Source organism: Chlorocebus sabaeus, chromosome 11, assembly GCF_047675955.1.
Source record: "Chlorocebus sabaeus isolate Y175 chromosome 11, mChlSab1.0.hap1, whole genome shotgun sequence".
Taxonomy (NCBI): domain Eukaryota; kingdom Metazoa; phylum Chordata; class Mammalia; order Primates; family Cercopithecidae; genus Chlorocebus; species Chlorocebus sabaeus.
This window is the reverse complement of record NC_132914.1, coordinates 22,718,692-22,743,738: the sequence shown is the minus strand read 5'-3', so window position 1 is coordinate 22,743,738 and position 25,047 is coordinate 22,718,692. Positions and strand designations below refer to the sequence as shown.

Sequence of the window (25,047 nt, the reverse complement as noted above, 5' to 3'; positions counted from 1 at the left end):
CTGGTTCTTGGCTGAAACTTTTGAGCAGCAAGACTCTAGAGGCCCCTCTCCTTGCCAGCTTCAGAAAATGTGAATAATACATAGTGCTTAAGCAAGATACACAGTGGCCAAGGATTCCAGATCTGTATAGTACATGGTTTTAGGCAGGTTACTTAGCTTCTCTGTACATCACCTCCCCATCATTTGTAAAATTAGAATACTAACAGGAATTTCCTCATTGGTGTTATTTTTAACCACCCTGTTCCAAGTTCCTAAACAACTTCACTGTTTTTGACAAGGAATATATTTGCAAAAAAAAAAAAATGCACAGAAGGTTCTGTTGAAATTAGGGTGACAAGTGGTCCTGACTTTTCTGACATTTTTCTGGTTTTAGCACTGAAAGTCCCATGTCCTGGAAACTCCCCTGTCCTCGGCAATTTAGGATGTTTGGTCGATGTAGGTGAATTCCCAGTTGGTCTTGAAAAATGACTCTCGCAGGCATCCTACTCACCATAATAATGTGTGTTAAAGTTATTATTTAGGTAGCATTTTTTTGGTGGTGGTTTTATTGTTAAATCTTACTCCGTGTTTGTTGCTTTTTTGCAGTGTTCAAAAGCTGAATGAGTTTCTCTTGAGTGATGAGATTGGTGATGACAGTTGGCGAACTGGTGAAGGTTCACTTCCTTTTGAGTCCTGTAAGAAGCACACTGGAGTTGTAAGTGCTTTATTTTTGTTATGGAAGTTATGAATAGAGGACAGTCTCAGCAGAATTGACAGATTAATACGAGTGAGGTTATAAGAGGTTATAAGCTTTATTTTTTAACCCATGTGAAGAAAAATTGCCACTTACTTCTCTACAACCTCACGAGTCTAAAATCAATAGACAAATGTATAAGACTTGTCTTTATAAATCCAGAAAAAAATTATCCTAAGAGACAATATATGTTTAATTCAAAAGGAAATTGAGAGTTTGGTTACTCCAAATTTATATTAAAATAACATAAAATAAGTTTACGACTCATGCACCATTTTCTTATAATACCGTTTAGCTATACTACACTTTATAGTTTAAAACATATTTTCTGATGCATTTTATCTTTTTATCCAGTTAATATATTACATTGTCTCTTTTTATTTTCCAGTTGAATTACATTACATTGTCTCTTTTCTTATTTTCCAGCTCTTTTTATTTTGCATGTCATGAGGCTTAAATAAAGTCGTAAGATTACTAAGTGGTAGAGCTAGAATTAAAACTCGAATCTTGTAAGTTGTAGTCCAGTTCATTTATCCATGATGCAAATATTTACTTAGTGTCTACATAAAATCTATAAACATAGTCAATATTATTTTGTCATGCATTACATATAATATGAATAAACTTTTTTAAATATACGCCTGTGTTTTTAGATTTTTTGGCTGACCTGTGCTTTGTGCCAAGACTTAGGGTTGTAGCAACGAACAAGACATGTGAGATCCTTCCTGTCACAGAATTCGCTTTCTTGAGGCAGGAATTGATAAGCAAAATAAAACAGTAACATAGTTTCACTGTGTGAAGAAAATAAAAGAGGACATTAGAGAGTGAATTGGGTACTTGAAACAGGGTGGTCATTTCCAAGAAGGCCCTTCTGGAGATCCAACATTTGAGCCAACACCTGAATAAAAAAATAGGTTCCTTTTCTGAAAAGTTATGGAAAAAGAGTATTCCACTCAGGAGAACTAGCAGATGCAAAGATCTTGAGGTAGGAATTAATTTGGTGTATTCAAGGAACAGAGGGGTACTGTGGTTGGAGCCTTGTAAAGAAGAGAAAGATGAAATAATGTGAGAACGATGATTGAGGGCCCCTGTAAGCCATGGAAAGTGTTTAGATTTTATTGACATACAATAGGAAATTACTGGAAGGTTTCAAAGTAGGGAGTAATATAATTTCATTTGTATTTTTAATATAATTTCATTTATATGTTGTTGTTTTCTGTGTAGAGGGAAGTCAGTGAAGGACAAAGAGTAAAACACATAGATCAGTAAAGAAGTCATTGTGATAATATAGGCAGGAGAGGATGATGGTTAGAATTAGAGCTTTTGGTCCAGTTGCAGTGGATATTGTTGAAAAAGGAGATCAAATTCAGTGTACACTTTAGAGGTTGAGCTGATAAAGACTTGCCGATAGATTGGATGGAGGAGATGAGGCAGAAAGAGGACTCAACAAAGAATCCTAGGTTACTGACTTGACTTCTGGGTAGATGATATAGCTGTTGAGGTAGAATAAAGAGGTACATTTTGCACATGCAAATTTTGAGATACTTCTTAACCCAAGAAGAGACATAAACTTTGGGGATATAAATTTAAGAGTCACTAGCTATTAGACAATACTTAAATCAATGACTGGATCATACAATTTTCTTGAAAGAAGTGCCTAAAAACTTCTAAAGAAATTATTAAAAATTAATATATTTCACAAAGTAGAAAAGCATTATTCCACAGTAAGTCATAAGTTAATATTAGTTATAATTGTTACTATTAGAAAAAATATGAATGTGTTTACCATTTATGTGAACCAACACAAATGTATATTCAATCTCCTGACTGGAACTGATTGGAATTTGGAAAGCTTTTGCTAGGAAAACTGCTAAAAATAGTTAAGGCAATCATGTAGCTATATTTAGACTTATTTCTTTCTGCTGTTCTGGAGGGTTTTTGTTTGTTTGTTTGTTTGTCTGTTTTTGTTTTTGTTTTTTAACTTTCTGGTAAGTTGTTTTACTGAACAGGTATGATTTTGTCCGAGAAGGGACCACCACCATGCTTATATATGCTGGGGGAACAATGCCTCAAAGTGTTTATTTGTTATTGTGTGGACATGGACACAAAGACAAAAATATTAAAGAGTGTCTAAACCTTTAGGCAATAGGGGGTCAAATATTTGATTAGAACCAGTCGCGTCACTCTTTGGATGGTCCTAGACTACCAAGGAACTTGTCTTTCAGAGATATGGGGATGAGCAGAATGAGATGACCTCAAGAAATGGGATATAGGAGGTCAAGTTCATGGAGTTAGGGAGATCTGAAGAATTTTTTTGTATGAGATGTGGCATAGAAGAAAAATTGAACTGAGAAAAGGTTTTGGAAAGAAAAAAAGAATCCCCTTCAAATGCATCCAACATCTTCAGGGTTATTGAAACCAGACTGGACTTCTTGATGTCTTTCAGGGTCATTCATCACTGCTGAGGGGCCAAACCACAAATGACAAACTTTTTTAAATGGAGTGAAAAAAGTTGTGTGTTTGAAAATAACACTAATGGAAACTCCTCCTTGAGAGCGCTTAAGATACTATGTATTCTGTAAAAACTTAGAGTTAAGTGGTTTTGGCTGTAGAACCTCCATGGAGAATTAATGACAGTCTAGGGCCAAAGTCTCTTCATATTACATCTGTGGAACTTCGACTCAAATCTCTGTCAACACATCTACTCTTCCCACCCTCTTCTTAGTTTTGTGAAGGGCATGAAGTCATTTCTTTTGGACCTGTGGGGGCAATAATGTTACAGAATTAAAGACTCTAGAAGACAGTACATTTTATATGTAGGTGTAGACCTGTTTTGCATGGAAAATATACTTAGCCTAAAGGATAGTGGCTTTCTACAACCTCTCATGCAGTGTACTTCCAGGGGTATTTGTGAGGGCTGTGAGAAGGAAAAATAAAACTAAAATAAAGTTTGTGAACATACTCTCCTCCTCTCTCTCTTTGTGTTAAGTAAAAATTTATTAGTATTTTCTGTGTGACAGAACCACTGCTAGTGTCTTACTTTCTAATCTTTTCAGTGGCTTTTTAATTTGTGTATTTATTGGCATGTAGCCTAGCAATGTACTATTTGATAGTTTGGGTGTTCTCCTGATACACCAGTTGATGGAAATTGGAAGAGCAATATCTTGTTTAGATTAAATTACTGATTATTTTAGGACATTCCTAATTCCCATGGTAGATCCCAGTGGATTTTTCAAAAAGCTAAACCTGCAGTTCCAGGCCAAAAAATAACCCCCCAAAACCAACAACGTTCACAATTCTAGAATCCTTTGCTTTTCTAGGTAACTTAACGGTTTAAAGTGTATTATTACTTAGCCTTCATAGTCTCTATAAGGTATTTGTGTAGGAAGACAATTATGGCTGAGTGCATTGGTTCATACCTATAGTCCCAGCACTCTGGGAAACTGAGATGGGCGGATTGCTCGTATCCGGGTGTTTGAGACCAACCTGGGCAACATAGGGAGAACCTGTCTGCACAAATAGTAAATAAGTTAGCCAGGCATGGTGGCAAATGCACCTGTAGTCTCAGCTTCTCAGGAGGCTGAGGTGGGAGGATCACTTGAGCCTGGGAGGTCAAGGATGCAGTGAGATGTGTTCATGCCACTGCACTCTAGCCTGGGTGACAGAGTGCGACTCAGTTGCAAAAAAAAAAAAAAAAAAAAAAAGGTTAATTATTTATGTTGAAATAGTGACTCAATATGTTTCTGGAAGAAATTTTAACTTTTAAAATTTTTCCAGATTAGAGATTTATGAGCTAAATATTGCACCTTCTCGTTAGCCATTTATCTCTGTATGAAACTGAACTGAAAAATTAGAGAATGACAGATTTCTAGGTATGACTTACATTCACCTTAAATATGTGAAGACTGTCACACCTCAGCTGGCATCCTCTTTATAAGGGATATTTTAGTCCGTTGACTAGGAATAGGGCTATAACATTGGAGATAGACTAGATCATTCTATAAGACTTATGGATCTCCTGATGAAACACTGTAATATCTTTGGACAAAAATTCTAGATCTTTATGCTTTTGTCAATCCATAGCAGATGCTGGGTGCTATGCAGCTCAATCTGATTTATGTGAGTGTATCAGATTAAAACTCCTCATGATTCAGAGATTAATCAATAATGTACTGGTGGAACGTTTACAAGCCTGATAGCTGTATTAGTCTCTTCTTACACTGCTAATAAAGACGTACCTGAGACTGGGTAATTTATAAAGGAAAGAGGTTTAATGGACACAGTTCCACATGACTGGGGAGGCCTCACAATCATGGTGGAAGGCAAAGAAGTAGCAAAGGCACATCTTATATGGTGGCAGACATGAGACCGTGTGCAGGGGAACTCCCCTATTTAAAACCATCAGATCTCCTGAGACTTATTCACTATCACGAGAACAACACGGGAAAAGGCCCCCCCATCCATGATTCAATTACCTCCCACTGGGTCCCTCCCACGACAGCCAAACCATGTGATAGTCTAACAAATGGATTCTAGTTTGACCTGAATTAATCTGATCACCTTTTAACACCACACAGTTATTTTTATTGCCTGGGCATAATCCATCCATATCACTGGAGAAAGATTATCCAAAAAGCTTATCCATACCACTGGAGAAAGATAATCCATCCATATCACTGGAGAAAGATTATGGGACCCTGTACTTTAACTTCCATCATTTGCAAGTATCCTATTTTCATATTTTCTTAAGAGGCATGTGAATGAGGTGTAACTATAACTTAAGAATTTTTCTTTTTTTTTTTTATGAAGGAGTCATTGAAATAATTAAAATATGACATCCACTTGTTTCTTTTTCTTGCAACTTAGTTAGCAATCTGAGTAAATGTTCAGTAAAACCTCATTTTTTTAATAAAGCTTCAACTTGTGTTCTTTTCCTTTTGGAATGCAGCAGCCGAAAACTATAAACAGGAAACAGCCTGGAAGATATCACCTGGACAGCTATGAGCAATCAACACGGCGTCTACGTCCCACAGAAACAGAGGACATCGCTATAAAGGTTATTTTTATTTCCTGGATTCTTACATGAATTGATACATTTATGTTACTACTTTATGGCGAAGTTCTGTGAACGTGTCCTAAATTGTGCCTTTAAATTCTTTTTACAGTTGTCATTAACCCTAACAGCGTTTTTTAAAAAATCTGAGTTTTAGTTGTCAGTTCTTCCTCATCTCCCAGCCACAATTTTTGCTCCAGCAGCACATTTCAATAACCAGAGAATGTGCCTTTCTTCTGAATCTGCTTTAGAAGCTAGCATCGCATGTATTTTTTTCTGGTATTCTTATGTTTATCAACCAAATAAATTGATTCATGGAGAATACCAACATTATAAATTCGTATTTTAGGAATATAAATTAGATAGTCATTGTTTTCAATCAGGGGAGACTCAGACTAGTGTATGCATTCACCAGTTTCCCGGTACTGCCCTTGATCTCATTTCAAACTTGGCTATTTGGACTCTCCCCAGGCATTGCGCTTAAGTTAAGGCAGAACAGGCAACCTAGAGTTGGGGATAAGAGGGAGTGGTTAGTGTTGTGCAGGAACTGGAATAGCTGCCAGCAGCAGTCAAGGGCCTCCATCCATGGGAGCTGCCAGAGTCCTGGAAACTTAGCAAACTGGCTGCATTGGCTATTGGAGGATATCCAATTCCTCTGCACAGCCTAGGCCAGTCAGAGAGACGGGGAGGCTCAGTATGGGGTGTATAGTAGAGCCAAGAGCTATGTTTAGGTCTCTCTCTCCTTGACACCTGACACAATACCTTCCCACAATAGCCGCTTCATAATCGGAACAAACCTGTGATTGAACGGAACAAGCTAGTGCTAGCCCTCCCTTTTCCACTAACTTGATGTGTGATGTTTGGGCACATTACTATGCCTCACTGAGCCATGGTTTGCCCATCTTGAGGTGGACATGCCATTTTAGTGTGGTTGTTTTGGGGTTAAAAGGATATGTCACATAGGAATTTTAAAGAGGGTTCTAGTGATTCTTGACTTTGGTTATGCGTTAGAATCACCTACAAAGCTTTAAAAAAATGTGTGTATATTTGTGTGTGTGTGTGTGTGTGTGTGTGTGTGTGGTGTACCTAGGCAATTATAATGGTCAGGCAGAGTGTGAACTAGGGGCTATGAAAAGATAAGGAATGTGATATTGGAAAGGGTCCTCTATGCTGTTGTTTCCCCACAATGCCCAGATAACAACTGATGTATTGGTGAATAAAAAACAGGGCCTGTTTTTAATTGACATTTTCTGTTCACTACAGTAGGAATCTAAAAATATGTCTTTTCCATGTGTTTCATTAATTTTCATTTTGAAAGAAAAAAGAGAGACTATTATGATTTTTTTCCCCAAAATTGACCATTCATGCATTAGAAGAATAGCTACTTATCAATGGCTCTGACTTTGCTGTGTTTCTGAATGGCCTCCGCAGTTTCAGGCTCACTTTCAAGATCAAATTAATTTTTTTATTTATGGCGAAAGCTCACAAGTTGGTAATAATGTATTTATTTTTTGAAATATTTTTATTGTGAAATACTATATGCTTCGGAGAAGTACGTATTTATATCAGCAGCTCCCTCAGAAAATGCAGCAACACATGTATCTGCTGTATTCTTACATATTTCCCCTGAGATATAATTGCCACCCCGACTCTTATAGTCATCACTTCCTTGATTATTCTTGCTATGCACGCATCCCTAAAAACATATTTTTAGTTTCTTAAAGGTTTAAATATGTGTGTATGGGTGTGTGTTGCTTCTTTTGCTCAACATTGTGTATGTGTAATTCATCCATACTGCTGTAACCGCAATTCATTCACTCTCATTGCTGTTCTATTGTATAAATTGTTCTATTGTATAAATATACCAGAAGTCAATTATCTGTTCTACTTTTGATGGGCTGTTGGGTGTTTTTCAGTTTGGAGGTATTGTGAACAGTTGCTGAGTTATACGGTATGTGCATCCTCAGCCTTCCTAGATAATGGCAAACTGCTTTCCAAAGTGATGGTGCCAATTTACACTTTCACCAGAAGTGACTGAGAGTTCCAATTGTTCTACATCTTCACTAAAAAAATGCTTTTCTTTTTTTTTTTTTTTTTTTTTTTTTAGCCAAGTGTTATGTGCTGGGAGAGATGCAACTGTATCTTGCTGTGATTTTTATTTGCATTTTTCTGATTACAAATGAGGTCAAACAATTTTCTATATAAGATATATTTATGAAAATGGCCATTGGGGTTTGGGTTTGGATTTCTCTTTTGTGAATTACCAGGTTGTTTGTCCTTTTCCTCTTTAAAAATTCTTGGCCAGGCATCGTGGCTCATTCCTGTGATTCCAGCACTTTGGGAGACCGAGGTGGGTGGGTCACGAGGTCAGGAGATCGAAACCATCCTGGCTGACACGGTGAAACCCGTCTGTACTAACAATGCGATAAATTAGCCGGGCGTGGTGGCAGACACCTGTAGTCCCAGCTACTCGGGAGGCTGAGGCAGGGAGGCAGGGAAATGGCGTGAACCTGGAAGGCGGAGCTTGCAGTGAACCGAGATCGCACCACTGCACTCCAGCCTGGAGGACAGAGCGAGACTCCACTTCAAAAAAAAAAAAAAAAAAAAATTCTTGGTACTACTTTGACAGTCAAATATGTTGCAAAATTCTTCTCCCACTCTATGTGGCTTGGCTTTCTGCTCTATGATATCTTTCACTGAGCAGAAGTTCTTAATTTTAATATAGTCTAGTATACAACTTTTCCTTTATGGTTAATGCTTTGGTGTTCGGTCTTATTTAAGAAAACTTTTCCTACCCAGAGGCCATGATGACGTTCTATATTAGCTCCTAAAAGCTTTGAAGCTACACTTTTTACCTTTAGTCCTTTAATACACATAAAATCAAATTTTGTGTTTAGTATGAAGTAGGGATGTGATTTAGTAGGTAAATCAGTGATGAATAATTTATTAGTAAATCATAAATGTAGCAGTAGTACATTTAGTAGTAGTCATTTTCCCAAATTTAGTAGTAAATCAGTAAGGTCTGATTTAATGTTTTCAAGTGTGATATCTAGTTGCCTAGCCCCATATATTGATCACTGTCCCCACTGATCTTCAGTGTGATGTCAGTTACACATCAAGGATCTGTATGTGTGTGAATCAATTGATAACCTTTATTGATTTTTCTCAGATTTATTTGTCTGTTCAGTATTCCGCTGTAATGATTACTATAGGTTTCTAATGAACATTGATACCTTTTAGAACAAGTCTTTATAACTGTTTTTTTTTGTTTGTTTTTATTTTTTTTTTCCTTCTTAGCTATACTTGGCCCCTTGGGGAAAAGACGCTTAGGTGGTCTGGGGCTCACACCTTTGAATTTGTATTTGTTCCTTATATTTTGACCTGGTATTTCCTAACTCCTTCTTTTGGTGAGATTTTTTGAAACCAAATTTTGTTCATCATTGTTACTTATTTTCAGCAGGAGAAAATGGACAGTGGTCTGTGTGTGCCCTGCCTTTACATTTAAAAAAAAAAACAAACATTCTTTTCATTGAGGTGAAATTCACTTAGCAGACAACCATTTCAAAGTGAACAGTCCAGTGGCATTTAGTACATTTACAATGTTGTGCAACCACCACCTTTACCTAGTTCCAAAACTATTTCATCACCCTAAGAGGAAATCTCAAACCCATCAAGCAATTGCTTCCCATTTCCCACTCCCCTTGCCCTGGGCAACAACCAATGGATTTGCCTATTCTGGATATTTCATATAAATGGAATCACATACTAGGTGACATTTTGTGTCTATCTGGCTCCTGCTTTTAAATTTTAATTCATTCTTTCCCTGTATCCTTGATACTCCTTCCTATCAAAGTCACCTCATCCCCAATATACGTACTCCTACCCCCATCATTATAGAACCAGCTCTAATGTGCTTGATGTGCTTAGGCATGCTCATATATTTGTAAAATATGTAGCGCTGTCATAAGTGTCTATGTGCTCTCAATTTATTTAAGTGTTTTCTTGATGTTTTGCTTCTGCTAAGTGCACCATTGTGTCCTGTAGACTGTGTTGCTGTGTTTTACTAATCCCCTAGTGACGTACACTGAGCTTGCCTCCATCTTTCCTCTATCAGAAACCCTGCTATGATGCTCATCATTGTACTATCCTTACAAGATGCTTTGCAAAGACCGATTTATATATTAGCTGATTTTCCAAGTTCAGACATCTAGTTGGGGAAGTCGGGATTTTAACCCCGCTGGTGGGGAATTTAGTGCATTTTGTAAAAGGTGGGAGGGAATGAAATTGTAAATGGTAGTAGGAGAAATTAACTTTAGCCTTCCTGCTCTTCTATCTTTCTTGTGTGGATGTTGTTCCTTCTTTTAGTTCAATGTAGCACCAAATCAGAAGGTGACATTTCATTCTTCTAGTTCTTTCCTGCTACTTTCAGACCACGACCTTCCCCTGTCACACTCATAAAGCTATGGTGTTTTCTGCCTGCTCTCACATCTATTATCAGAGGACCTGGTAATCACTCTTCCACCTTCACTGTAGATGTGAGTATGTTTCCTAGTCCACCATTCTATCTTTGTATGTGCCACACATGATTAGGATTTAAACTTCCAAGGGCACAGTCTATCCAGTATCCCAGCCTGAAAAATCCCCTAATCTACTGTCATTCCTTTGCACCTCACCTGGATAACTGTGTCACCTTCTCCATAGCACTCAGCAGCCTGGTTTTACATGTGTAGAAAGCATGATATTGGATTGCTGCAGAAAGGTACTAAAGGAATTTTAGCATTCTTCATAACAGCACGAATTGAAAGACCCTCCTTTCACTTTCATTCTCTTTAATTTTTCATTTACACCACTAAATAGCCATAACCCTAAATCAGAATTTCACCATTGTGTGTTCTACCTTGTGTTGAGTCTTTTAGCACTTACACATTTTTATTTTAATTAGAAATTGTTCATTGATATCACAGGTATAATTTACTGCTACACTCATATAATCTGTATTCACACTTGGTCACCACCTGGAACTGCATCCCCTCTATCTTACTCTATTAGACTAGTCAGTCACTGACAACAAAATCCTGGTACCCAAGTTTTCTCAGGCCTTTAATTTCATGGTCATTGTTTTTTTTAAACACCATTGAAACCTTCAATATCTTGAGCCCCTTCTTTTTCTCCCAGTCCTTTAGTACCTTTCTGCAGCAATCCAACCTCATGCCATCTACATGTCTATAACCAGGCTGCTGAGTGCTATGGAGAAGGTGACACAGTGATACAGGCCAGCATGGTCACAGATTTATTATCTCCAATCTCAGCTGACTCCCCTCCCCCAGTGGCTATCTGCCATGCTTTTACATGTCTCTTAGCAGCATTATTTTCCAAACCTACAGTAGCTATGCAGCTGTCACCACTCTATTGTCACCTCCTTCTCTCCCCTTTTGCCTCCTCTTTCTCCAGATCACCTTAGCTCCCAATTCGCTGAGAACATCCAGGGTGTCATGTAGGGTCCCTCTCAGTTTCGTGCTGGCCCTTGTCCACAAGCATCTATTTTTGTGCCTCTTTTAGCCTCCTCACCTACTCTAGGAGAGAAAATGGAATCTTCAGCCTCTGAGGGTGTTTCATTTCTTTGCATGCCCTTTGTCATTTAACCATAATGACAACCCCAGCCAGCTCTGCCCCAGCTAGCTCTATTCATCATTTCCTCTGACATATTTTATAGTTTTTTGATCTTCGGCCTATTCTCACTATAGTTCTTTACCTACAAATGCTTTCAATGACATTCAGTATATTTTACGAAACTAGTTAAAAGGCCTCTTTTTCCAAAAAGTTTTTTGACTCATCCCAGATGTAAATGGTTTTCTTTATGAGCTGCTATTGTACTCAGTGTCTGTGTATCCCCTCTATTTGGTACTTAGCCCATAATGTTGTGTCTTGTACTCACTTCTTTCCATGGTTTACTTACTCAACTGATTGCAAGCTTCAAGAGAGCAGGGAGGATGCCTTATGCCTTCTTTGTAATCTATGCCAACCTAACACCGTGCCTCACACAGAGTGAGGATGATCAGCCATATTTACAAAGCAATCAGTAATTCTAATCCAGCACTTCCGTGAGACCCTCCTTCCAGGACTAATTTCATGCATAGCTATGTTATAGATATTACTAAATGTTGTGCCAGGTATATTATAAGCTAGAGAAAACCTGCATGGACAAACATAATCTAGCCTTTTCAAGCAGAGTTTTCACTCTTTAAGTTGTTCATTTTATGAAGAGTTTTTAGGGTTATATGCAGTTATACTTGAGATATCACAAATCCATTCTGCAAAATTCCTAAACAATAGTGTGCTTAGAAATTTCATTTATGGTTTTGAAATAAGATACTAGTTTACGAGCAAAGTGTATCTTTAATTTCTCCTGATTTTTAGGAGCCTTCCTCCCGTCATCTATGTCTGCTTCATCCTTCTAATTCTTGGGTTCTGTTATTGTTTTATTTCCTATTTTTATAACTGGTAAAAGTATTAGGTCCACTTAAAGCTTGCTAAAACAAATAGATTCTGTGGGATGAATAGAAGGTATTGTGATTTTTGCTGATTGCTGGCATTTATAACATAAGCAATATTGCCTCACTTCTTTTATTATTCTTTACTCTTTTTTTTAACTTCAGTAAATAGTTGGCCTACACAGTTCAGGAAACTCATTAATTACAGAGTTTTCCTCCTCAGTTAATGAAGTCATTTTGCTGGAATAATTTGTGGTTATTTCTCTTCTTTATTTTAATCACTAGGATTTGGGGAATTGTCTGGCAGTAAGAAAATAATTAATGTAGGGATTTCATTGGAAAGTGTTTGGGACAATTGTCTTTTAAGAATGTCCATATGTAAACAATCGGGTAATCCCAAATTTTCAGAGATTTTTAGCATTCTTCATAATATCACAAATTGAAAGACCCTCCTTTCACTTTCATTCTCTTTAATTTTTCATTTACACCACTAAATAGCCATAACTCTAAATCAGAATTTCACCATTGTGTATTCTACCTTGGGTTGAGTCTTTTAGCACTTACTAATTTTTATTTTAATTAGAATTATTCATTGATACCACACATATAATTTAATTTCTATATTTTTATTTTGTAGGTCACAAATGGATACTTTTCATGGGGCAGTGGTTTAGCCACATTATCCAATATAGACATTCGAATTCCAACAGGTAAGAGTCATTTGTTATGCATATTTGTAATTGTTCATGACCATAACCATAGTTTTCCAAGATAATTGAGCCTAACAAAGAGAGACTTTAAAGACATAAATATTATTTATGGTTACCTGTTTGCACCATTCTGCTTGTGAGCCACTGTGTCACTGTGGGAATGGCTGGAAATGATAAGACCTGCCTTTCACCATGGCTCTATACCTTTGGACAATTATTTACTGTTCATTTGCTGATTTGGGCAATTTAAACAGTGGGGTGGTTGATTTCACTTTTTGTTTGAGAAACACTTTAAAGAAAGAGTATATGAGAAACTTATTTTCTATTTCTGAGCAATACTGAGGAAGTTTTCAAGATACTTAAAACTTAAATATCCAATAATTATATTTAATATTTTTAAAAAGTTTTATTGAAGTTTAATTGATCCACAAAAATTGCATATATTTAATGCTTACATTTTGATGAGTTTGGGCATATGTATATACATGTGAAAACCATCACCACAATAAAGGTGTTCAATATGCTATCACTACCAAAAATTTCCTTATGTTCTTCTTTTCGTCTAGTGTTTATTTTCTTCTGTTTTTACTTTATTTTTTTGTGGGAAGAACACTTAACATGAGATTTATCCTCTTAACACATTTTAAAGTACACAGGGCTATGTTGTTAATTGTACATACTATATTAACCAGCAGATTTCTAGAACTTATTCATCCCACATAACTAAAATCCAATAATAACTATTGAACAACAATTTCCCATTTTCCCTTTCCCCCATCTCCTGGAACCCACAATTCTATTTTCTGCTTCTGTGAAAAGAAGTGTCTAAACTTTTGACTAAATTAATTAAAATACCTAAAATAGTCAAAATTTTAGATACCTCATATAAGTGGAATCATAGAGTATTTCTCCTTCTATGGCTTGCTTATTTCATTTAGCATAATGTCCTCTAGGTTCATCCATGTTGTTGTGAGTGGCAGGATTTCCTTCTTTTTATAAGACTGAATAATATCCCATTGCATGTATATACCACATTTTCTTTATTCATTCATCTGTCAATGGACATTTGGGTTGTTTCAATATCTTGGCTATTGTGAATGATGCTACAATGAAGATGGGGGAGCAGATATTTCTTTGAGACCCTAATTCTGATTCTCTTGCATAATACCCAGAAGCAGGATTGCTGGATCATATGGCAATTCTATTTTTAGTTTTTCGAGGAACCTCCGTGCTGTTTTCCATTGTTGGCTGCACAATTCTACATTGCCAGCAACAGTGTGTAAGGGTTCCAGTTTCTCCACATCCTCACTAACACTTGTTATCTTTCTTTTTGTTGTTGTTGTTACAGCCATTCTAACAGGTGTGAGGTCATATCTCATTATGGTTGTGATTTGCATTTCCCTGATGATTAGTGTTGTTGAATGCCATTTAATATATACCTGGTGGCCATTTGTATATCTTACTTGGAGAAATATCTCTATTCAGGTTCTTTGTCCATTTTTTAATTCAATTGTTTTGTTTCTGTTTCAGTTTTTTTTTTTTTTTTTTTACTATTTTATATTTTGTATTTTAATCTCTTATCAGAAAGATAGTTTGCAAATATGTTCTCTCATTCCATAGGTCTCCTTTTCATTCTGTTATTTCCTTTGCTGTGCAGAAGCTCTTTAGTTTGATGTGCTTCTACTTATCTATTTTTGGTTTTATTGCCTGTGCTTTGGTGTGAAATCCAAGAAATCACTGCCAAGTTCAATGCCAAGAAGCATTTCCTCTATTTTTTCTTTAAGGATTTTTATAGTTTCAGGTCTGACATTTAAGTTTTTAATCCATTTTGAGTTTATTTTTGAGGCTCCAGTTTTATTCTTTTGCATGTAGCTATCGAGTTTGTTGAAACCCCTTGCTGAAGACCAGTTGACTGCATATGTATGGGTTTATTTATGGTCTCTCTCTTCTGTTCCATTGATATATGCATGTGTCTTTATGCAAGTGCCATACTGTTTTGAATACTGTAGGTTTGTAATATATTTTGCAAGCAAAAAGTGTGATACCTCCTGCTTTGTTGTGCTTTCTTAAGATAGCTTTGGCTATTTGGGGTCTACTGTTTCCATATGAATTTTGGAATTGATTTTTCTATTTCTGTAAAAAATGCCATTGGGATTTTGATAAAGATTACATTGAATCTGTAGATTGCTTTGGGTAGTATGGACATTTTAACAATATTAATTCTTCTAGTCCCTAAGCCCAGATGTCTTTTCATTTTTTTGTTTGTGTTAATTTCACCAATGTCATAGTTTTCAGTGTATATGTTTTTCACCTCCTTGGTTAATTTTATTTCCAAGTATTTATATGCTAACAACAAATGATCTCAAATTAATAAAACAAGACTATCCACAATGGCATCAAAAGGAATAAAACATTTAGGAATAAACTCAGTAATTTTTCCTTAAAATGTCTCTGTAATTGAATAGAAATATTTTTTGATCTGGCCTGATGTTCATTAGGTGAAGATTTTTCTATTATAAATGCAAAACAAATTTATATTAGAAATAGATTTTTCTATTATAACTGCAAAGACATAGATTTTTCTATTATACATGCAAAGACACTCTCTTCTTCAAAGAGAAATTGGAGAAGAGAGTACCTTAATAAATTCACCCAAATCATTTTATCTCAATTATTTATTTTAGTCAAAACTGTCCTTTTTATTCTGAATGAATTGAATATTAAAGTTAAAACTAATATTGATGATCTAGGCAATTATTTCATTGCTCTCTTTACTGATACCAGCCATTCTCATAGTTTTTAAAATAATAAATCATTATATATATATTTTTTCCTTTTCCAAAAAGATGTGTCAGAGAAAGGAGCTGTTTAAAATACCTTATTGCTGGAGATCAAAACTGGGCCATTGATCATAAAACATTAGCTTTTTCTAAACGTGTTTTGATTTTATTTCACTAAGAATCCATCTCATTCTGTAGTTATTCTTTGTTTTGCTTTCCTAGGTCAGTTAACCATGATTGTGGGCCAAGTAGGATGTGGGAAGTCCTCTCTTCTCCTTGCCATCCTTGGTGAGATGCAGACATTGGAAGGAAAAGTTCACTGGAGCAAGTATGTATATTTTAAGTTGACTTCCATTGCTATGTCATACATCTGATAATCTTCCAAGGAAAGAACTTAGACAAATACATTTACATGTTCTAACTCTGAAGACCACTCAGAAATAAGCGCAGCTTTAAAAAAAAATTGGTGGAAACCTTAAAAGTCATAAATAAAAAGTTACAAAACAATTTATTCAAAGGTTTTTATAATAGTATAAACTAGTATATTGCTGAGACAAAAGTAAGGATGGGATTGTAAAGATAGATTTTTAATTTAAGTGGGTAATACTTACAGAAATAACTTAACAGTTTACTCTATAATAAAATAAGTTATGGAAAATTTACATTATTTATAAGGCTTAAATAGAAACAGTGCCTTAAAAGTTCAATGTTCAGAGAAGAAATATCCAATGATCTTTTCCAAAATCTGTATAAGAAATGAAAATCAACTATTTATCCTTACACTTAAACTAGATACTAGAAGTACATAGTTGGAGATATGAATAGGTTTTGATTAGTATGTTGCGCAATTCTAATGACATGGAAAATAAAGTGCATCTTCCAGACATTTGAATGATTGCTTCCACACTGATGTTTCTTCTAGATATTTGAATGGTGGTCAAAGCACATTGTGGTAATAAAGTGATTCAGAAAAATGTTACATAATTGGTTAACAAAGAGTAAATTATGCTTATTTAGTTTGGCCTACTTAGTAGACTCCTCATAAGTAGTTTATGAATAAATTGGCTACAGCTGATCTAAGAAATTAGGCTATAGACCAGTGGTTCTCAAACAGGTGTGATTTTTGTCCCCGGGGACGTTTGGCAATGTCTGGAGACATTTTTGGTTTTACACTGAAGCATTGGGTTGCTACTGGTCTGGTGGATAGAGGCCAGGGATGCTGCTAAACATCCTACAGTGCACAAGACAGCCCCCATACCAAGGGATTCTCTTGTCCCAAATATCAATTGTGTTGAGTTTGGGAAACCCACAGATGTTCTTTCATATCATTTTGTACCTATTATCATGAATTCTGCTGTGGCTGAGTTTGCTGTTTACATACACAGACATCTCTGAAGAATGAGAAGACTATGGGCCTTTTAAGAGTATATTATATTTTAAACTCCAATTAAGAAAAAAATTCTTGGTTGTGAAATTCAGGTTGAAATTAGTGGAAATGTAAATCCTGTTTTCAATGTCATTGGCAAAAGAAGACTGAATTGTCGAGTGTACATTTTATCCCTGTTGAGCAAATCTAGCAGATAGTAACCTTGCAACTGCTTAGTGTACCTCCAGCAGAGAGCTCAGTAAAACATTGCTACTTCAGTTTGCTTCATGGCAGCAGACAAGGTTTCCCCTGCCACTGTCCTCAGGCAGCAGATGGTGTCAGTCACTAACCTCAGGCACTAGATGATGTTCCCCTAGCCACTTGGATGAAGCCACTTCCATCTTGGATGAAGAAGCAGATCCCACTGGATTTAGTTATATTGTGTGGCTTGTACAATCATAATTAAGTTATTTGGGTTTTGTTTTTATCCTGATTTACCATCATTAAAACAGAGAGAAAGAATGACAGTGACAGAAAAGGCTTGAGATTTTATTTTCATACTACCAGGAAGATCTCCTAATCTGGCCTGTTCCAAGTGTAATTTAACTTTCCAGGCCCCAGCTCCACTTGAGCTAAATTGACCCCCAATATTGTCATTCATAATTATCATTGTGTTAATGAATAAAGAAATGATGTGAGGATGCAGAAAATATTCTTTATAACCTACTTATTTATTTTCTTGCTTTCCTAAGCATGTATATGATTTATATCGTGTCTTATTTCATAAAGTTTTGTATTGTTTTATTTAAAATAACATAGTATAGTAGAATTTGAAAGATAAAGGTAAAGAAATTTTTAAAATATTATTTAAATAATCATCTGAAGTTGTAATAGACAGAAATGCATGTACTGAAATCCTGTATAATTACAAAATATGGGCCACAAATTTCTCTCTGAACTTCATGAAAGCTAGGCAAAGAAGGAAACGTGAGGAAAAAAACAGCATACATTTACTCAGTAGAGATTGATTTCCTCTTTTTGGAGAGAACTGTGAAAGAAATCTGCCAGTTGTAGTTTATGCCTGTAATCCCAGCACTTTGGGATGCTGAGGCAGGAGTATCACTTGAAAACAGCAGTTTGAGACCAGCCAGGACAATGTAGTGAGATCCTATCTGTACAAAAAAAATTTTTTTAAATAAGCAGGTCATGGTGATTCATGCCTGTAGTCTTAGTTACTTGAGAGACTGAGGTAGGAATATCTCTTGAGCCCAGGAGTTTGAGTCTGTAGTGAGCTGTGAATGTGCCACCACACTCCAGCCTGGGCAACAGAATGAGACCATTTCTCTTAAAAAAAAAAAGAAAAAAGAAAAAAATTTAAGAAAAATCTTCCATATACCTTATAAAAAGTCAATAAAAGGTTAATTCCTAATGTCCTCAATAGTCCTAAAATTTATTAAAAAGCAAATTCCATGTGCCAATTATTACAAATGCAATTCAGAATATAATATTAGATTACAGATTATGTAGTAAATGTTATTTGAAGGTTTAGAGGGCATGCAAGCGGTGGTGAAGAATGTGGTATGGGTAGGATCAGAACAACACAGTCTAAGTATGCAGATCTTCATCTACTTTGATGCAGGAATGAAATTAACTACATTTGGAGAAATGCATAAATTGTACATCAGTTGGAGCAACTTCTATCTTTAGTATGGAATATAGATATTTTGTTTCTTAGTATTTTTTTTTTACATTCAACATTTACTGAGTACGTCCTTCATGCCAAACACTGATTTAGGTATCAAGGATATAGAAGTGAACAAGACAAGTCTCTATCTCATGTGGTTACAGTCTAGAACATGGCCTGTGTATAAGTAATCAACAACAACAAAAAAGACATAATATTAGACTTTGATAAATGCTGTGACGATGATAAAACAAGGCAATATAGTAAAAGGTACTATACCTGTGAGGTGTGTTTGAGGATCTGAAAAGGGTCTAAAACGGCTAGTAAATACTGACTGATGCAGGTGCAAGCTGAGGCTACCTGGAAAAGGAAGAAAGCGTTCTGGGTGTGCTATGGAGTCAAGATTTTGTTCTAAGTTCAGTGGGAAAATATTGTAGAAGTTTAAGTAGAGGAGTGATTTACATTTTGCGAAGATATGATGTACAATTTGAAAAGATGATTCTGACTTGTGGTGTGGAGAATGAATTACAGAGGCAAGAGGGGAAGTGAGGGAAACCGTTTAAGAGTTCATTTCACTAATTCAGATGAGAGATGAAGGTAGTTTGATGTACCATGGTAGCTGTGGAATGGACCAAAGTGAATAGATTCAGCATATACCTTGGAGTCAGAACCAGCAGGATGAAAGTGTAAGAAGGAAATTAAGATAATTCAGAGTATCTATAAAATTCCTGTAACTTAAAAATTATCTTTTTATGGGCATTTGCCTTACTAGACAACAATGCTATCTTTTCATGGCAGAAAGGACTAAAGTTTTCTTCAAGAATGTTTAAGTTGGTTCAACACACAAAGAAATGAAAATGTAAACTTCTAAAAGATTGACTAAGTTAATGCAAATTCTATTTTTCTTTAATTAAAAGAATTACTTAATTTTCTTTCATGATATCCTTAATATCTGATAAAACATATTTTAGGATCAGGAATATTCAGAGGATACTGACATTCTTTTAAAGAGTTATTTGTAATTACTCTTTTCATTCCAGAAACAAAAGCTGTATGCCCAGTCCAATAAAGAAAGGTACATAACTATTAATTAAAGCAAAGCTAATTTAGAAATTATGGATATTCATAAGCTGCTGATATGTAAATGGTTAAAAGTTCTTTACTTCAACAAACTGAATTTTTTTTTAAAGCTCAAAACAAAGCAAAACAATAAACTAAATTTTTATATGGTAAGACACCAAATACCTTGCTAACATTCTTTCACCATTACATGTGTCTCTGATTGCATAAATTTTATTTATTTATTTATTTATTTATTTTATTTTATTTTATTTTTGAGACAGAGTCTCGCTCTTTCGCCCAGGCTCACTGCAAGCTCCGCCCCCTGGGTTGACGCCATTCTCCTGCCTCAGCCTCCTGAGTAGCTGGGACTACAGGCGCCCGCCACCATGCCCGGCTAATTTTTTTGTACTTTTAGTAGAGATGGGATTTCACTGTGTTAGCCAGGATGGTGTCCATCTACTGACCTGCTGATCCGCCCGCCTTAGCCTCCCAAAGTGCTGGGATTACAGGCGTGAGCCACCAGCCCGGCCATAAATTTTATTTTTAAATGTATCCTCATAGACAGGTATGAACAAAATCCAGTAAAGTACTCTGACCTATTGCAGCAGGAAATATTTACTTTGGGCCGGAGAAAAGGCATTGCTGTTCATCCAGCACACACCTGTGTGGGGAGAACGTGGTACACAAACATCCCGATAGTTGTTTCCTTGGGAACTGCTTCCTTTGACTTAGTCTGACATATTGTAGACCCAGAAGGGAAAAGATGAGAGAGAGGAGAGAGGAATGAAAAAAATTCTCCAAAATTGTCAGAATGCCAATGTGCACATCAATCTTGCATCCAGGTGTGCTTCATATTTGTTGAAAAATAAATGTTCTGCCTGACTGAAGTCCCTTCCTGGTTGTCATGATAAACAATTTCTACTGATATCTTAGGAACTAGAATTAAAATGCCTTATCTGATGAATAGTTTCAGTGAGAGAGTCGAGAATGCTTTTTAATTGTGGCGGTACTTATGTGAGAAACAGCTGTCATTTATCTTTGTTTTCCTTTTTTTTTTTTTTCTTTTCCCTCTCAGCCATGCCATCAACCATCCTACTCTTCAGGCCCCTTCTGTCCTGACATTCTGTCTCCCACCATCTTACTATAATTAGCTTTGTAATAGTGCTTCAATTATTTTCAGACAAATGGAGGAGATATTCCTTTTCATGTGACTTTGCCTGGCATGAAGGAATAATATATTAAGTCAGCTTTCCTGGGTCAGATGTAATATATCATATTTGTGCCAACCTCTAGTTTCCCTTCTTCCAAATTCATTCCTGATTTAAATTTGCAAAAGTCACTCTCCCATTCCATAATATTATTAACCATAATACTTGGAAGTTGCTAATACGCTGTATCCTCTTTAACTCTTACTCTGGAAGGAAAATACACACAAATTCTACATGGAGAGGTTTTCAGAAGTGAAACTTTATTCTATTTTCTAGAAGGGGATTTTCTATCTGACCTCTGCATTCTCCTGTTGTCTTGAGTGCTGTTGAGTACCACGTTGAATGGTGGAGGATGAGTCTAGACAGAGCTAAATCTACTTCTTTATTTTGGAAGAGAAAATATATAATCTCCCACAATTGAATTTGGTTAAACATATTGATATGTGAGAGGGCTGGAACAGGTAGTCTCTGGAAGTTAAGGATTATAACATTATTCATACAAATGTGAGTGAAATAATGGATTAATTTGCTCTTGGAAGATGATTACCTACAAATGAGTCTATATTTACCTCTTTTTTTTCTCTGAAAATAATAAATGTATGGTATATATAACTTTTAAAGGAAAATATAAGTAAATCCTTCAAGGAGAGGTTTTCAGAAGTAAAGATCCCCTATGTGCTGTTTTGCTTTTTTCAGGACCTTACTGCATTCATTAACCCTTTTCTCTTATAAATGTCTTTATTTATTGCTCTTCACACTCCATTATCCCCCACCCATTTTTTAAATAATGGTCTTGCTTATCTCTCAATCAACTGGAACATTTCTCTTTTTAACGACTTAGTCCACCCACACTTAACCTCCGTTCTTCTCTTTTACTCTGCGCATTGCAATCTGGACGAAAGGCTCTCGCACATGAGTGCCTAAGTGCTAAATCCCAATAATTTGTCCTCAGTCCTACTTCTCCATAGATTTTGAAACTCTTCACCCATTGACAACTCCTTGAAATCAACTTGGCTTCTTGGTTTCTGTAACACTTGCATTTATTAATTTGTTATGCACACCATTTATATGCAAGTCATTGTATTAATTGTTGGGGGAGAAATAAGTGAACAAGAGAAGCCAGGCCCCTATTTTCATGAAGCTTACTGTTTAGCAGGGGAAACCAAGGGGAAGTAAGAAAATAATTTTGTAGTTATTTGATTAATGTTTTATAAATACTAGGAAGAATACAGTGTTTTATAAGAACGAATATGGGTGATTTGACTGGGTCAAATCTGTGAGGTTGGCAAAGGATTTCTTTTATGATCTCCAGTCTCGTTCCCTCTAGTTCATTTGTTACATTCTGTGATCAGAGTTATATTTCTAAATTGAACCTGTATCTCTCTCTTGTTTAAAGCTTTTCAGTGGTTTTCTTTTCCTTTTAGGAAAAATTCAAGCTCTATAAAATGGTTTATGAGCCCCTTCATTATCTGGCTGTGCTTGCTTTTTTAAGTTCATTGCCATTTACACCTACATTTCAGCCATGCTGAACATAAATCACTTCTTTGTGTAATCAGGATACCTCATGGCCTTCTAATACATGTTTTCTCTGGTCTGAAGTACTCTTGGATTTTTTTTTTTTTTCATCTAGCACACTCTTAATTTTCCCTCTGACATCAACTCTATTGTTTACTCTGATTTGCTTGTTCTCTGGTTCTTTGTTTCTTTGTTTTTCGTTGGTTCTTGATCAGTGCCCTAATACCATCTTTTACCCCACCTGTCTTAGCCTTTATTCCCTTATTATGCTTCCACAAAAGTGTACGTGGCGTGAAAGAAGGAATGGATCTTTCTTGTTCGCTGTATCTTTAGCATGTGTGGCACTAGGAAGTAATCAATGCATATTTTTTAACTGATATTGAATAGAGTCCAAATTTAATCAACCTTTATTGAATAGATTGATGAATTATAAATCCATATCTCTACCTTGGGTTGACATTCTCAAATGTCCAACAGGTATTTACACATGTCTAATGGGCATTTCCACTTGAGTGGCTAGAATACAAATTAACACATTCATTTCTGCTACACACTCACTCTTCCTCTCCTCTTCCCTCTCTTCCTCAAATTAGTTACAACTATTGAGGTCACCCATTGGATTTATACCACGAAAATAAAGTCCAAATTTCTTGGTATCTAAAACACATTGTGTGGAAAATATTATTCAGAAAAATGATCATTTCCTTATTTTTTACCAGTAACTTAAATCAGGGAATAATTATTATCGGGAGCAAATTTTTATTCCAAGATTGCTTTTTTTGCCTCTATCAGCCATCCCAAGATGTCATTAGCAGTGTGCAGTAGTGAAAATGATCCTTAGTAACTCTTAACCAAATGTCATTAGGTAGCATAATTAGTAAATTTTCTCCACAAAAACATACAACATTTTGCAAAGTCAAATAGAATCAATTTTTGGAGTTTCTGTAGGCTTTAATTATGTATATGGTTATTGAATTCAGGTCTTTCAGAATGACAGAATTCTAATGACCCTAAATTATAAAAAAATTAGAACAAGAACAATAAAAGAAATAGGTCTTCAGATGTCTTTCCTCATAATACAGGCATAACAAATTGTGACTAGTCAAAGCCCACTTTTTACATAAATCGTATCAATAATTGATTACACTTAGATGTAGTTTGGTTTCTGGTGCATGTCTGTTTTTCTTACAAGCTCCTGAGGGGCCAGTGTATTTTGTGTACCTTTCATGTTTAGCACCCAAAAAGTACTTCTGCTGCTGCCTTAGGGTAGCTAATTTGGAATTTAAATTTATTCAATTCAAATTATAAAGGTTGGAAGGCCTTGGAAATACAGAATCCTTATGAAACTGGGAAACTGTATTCTACAAGGATTCCGCAAGTTTACAGCTCTTTGGAGCATGGTTGGCACTAGAACCCAGTCATTGTATGAACCACAATTTTTATGAAAGAGAACAGTGCTATCTATGTTTTAGAAATTTATTAAGCAATTATTTCCTAGCTGATGAAGACGTAAAGAATACTACTTATCTGGTTTGTCTTTGAAATTAATATCAGAAACCATTTGGGAAACATAACTCTTTAATATGTCCAGTGTTTATTGTATCTCTTACCTGATGTGTACCTTGGTTCTGTATTTCTGCTTCATAATTAATGAACATTGTTTGCCATACTTGCAGTGTAAATGAATCTGAGCCTTCTTTTGAAGCAACCAGAAGGTATTATTTCTATTTTAACCTGAGTTTAATAAGAATAACTTCCTTCCTCAGACTTTAAACTCTTTAATCTAATTTTGTTTATTCTGATGATGTATAGTTATTTATTAAAGTGTGCTAGCATATTTCCAGCAGCAGTGGTTCGCAACCTTGGCAAACTGCTAAAAGAATTAATTTACTAAACAAAGTGGCTCCTTGTGTCAACTGTTTTCCTCTCACTGAGTCACACACGTCCCAACTTTGGCTGAAACTCAAACCGTCCTCGGTAAACTGGGTTTCGGATTTCATAAAATAAAAATGTAAGAATGAATACATATATTGATTTTGAGTTAAACAGTGATGGGACCGATAAAAGGAAAAACAAAAACAAAAACCTTAAATACCCAAGTGGGGTGGGGAGGGAAGGCAGACATGTCAGAGGTTGGGAACCGTTGTTTTACTGTACATATGATTATCTCAGAAACTGCTAGCATACTATATATTATCATGTCTCCTGCACCCCTAAGATGTAATATTTTAGGAAGATCATTGAACATTTCTAACTACTCTCTTTTTTAACCCTTCTCTCTTTTAACCCTATTTCCTTCATTAGTATTTTACAGATCATGAACTAACTGTGGAAATCTGACTTTTAAACTGACCTGCCCTCTACCCCACCCCAATCCCATCATCCTCTTCAGCTTACATGTATTTTCCTAACTTTTGGAAATTAAGCTGATGTATAGCTATCTGT

At 35.8% G+C, this 25,047-nt stretch overlaps 1 protein-coding gene across 1 annotated transcript in view; it reads left to right on the top strand.

Moving 5' to 3' along the window:
- The window catches only part of ABCC9 (ATP binding cassette subfamily C member 9), a 139,546-nt gene that overhangs the window by 45,166 nt on the left and 69,333 nt on the right, over nucleotides 1-25,047 (top strand). The window contains exons 15-19 of the mRNA XM_007967878.3: nucleotides 586-694; nucleotides 5,682-5,789; nucleotides 12,915-12,987; nucleotides 15,990-16,095; nucleotides 24,279-24,317. Coding sequence (XP_007966069.2) covers nucleotides 586-694; nucleotides 5,682-5,789; nucleotides 12,915-12,987; nucleotides 15,990-16,095; nucleotides 24,279-24,317 — 435 coding nt within the window. The remainder of the gene's footprint in view (nucleotides 1-585; nucleotides 695-5,681; nucleotides 5,790-12,914; nucleotides 12,988-15,989; nucleotides 16,096-24,278; nucleotides 24,318-25,047) is intronic.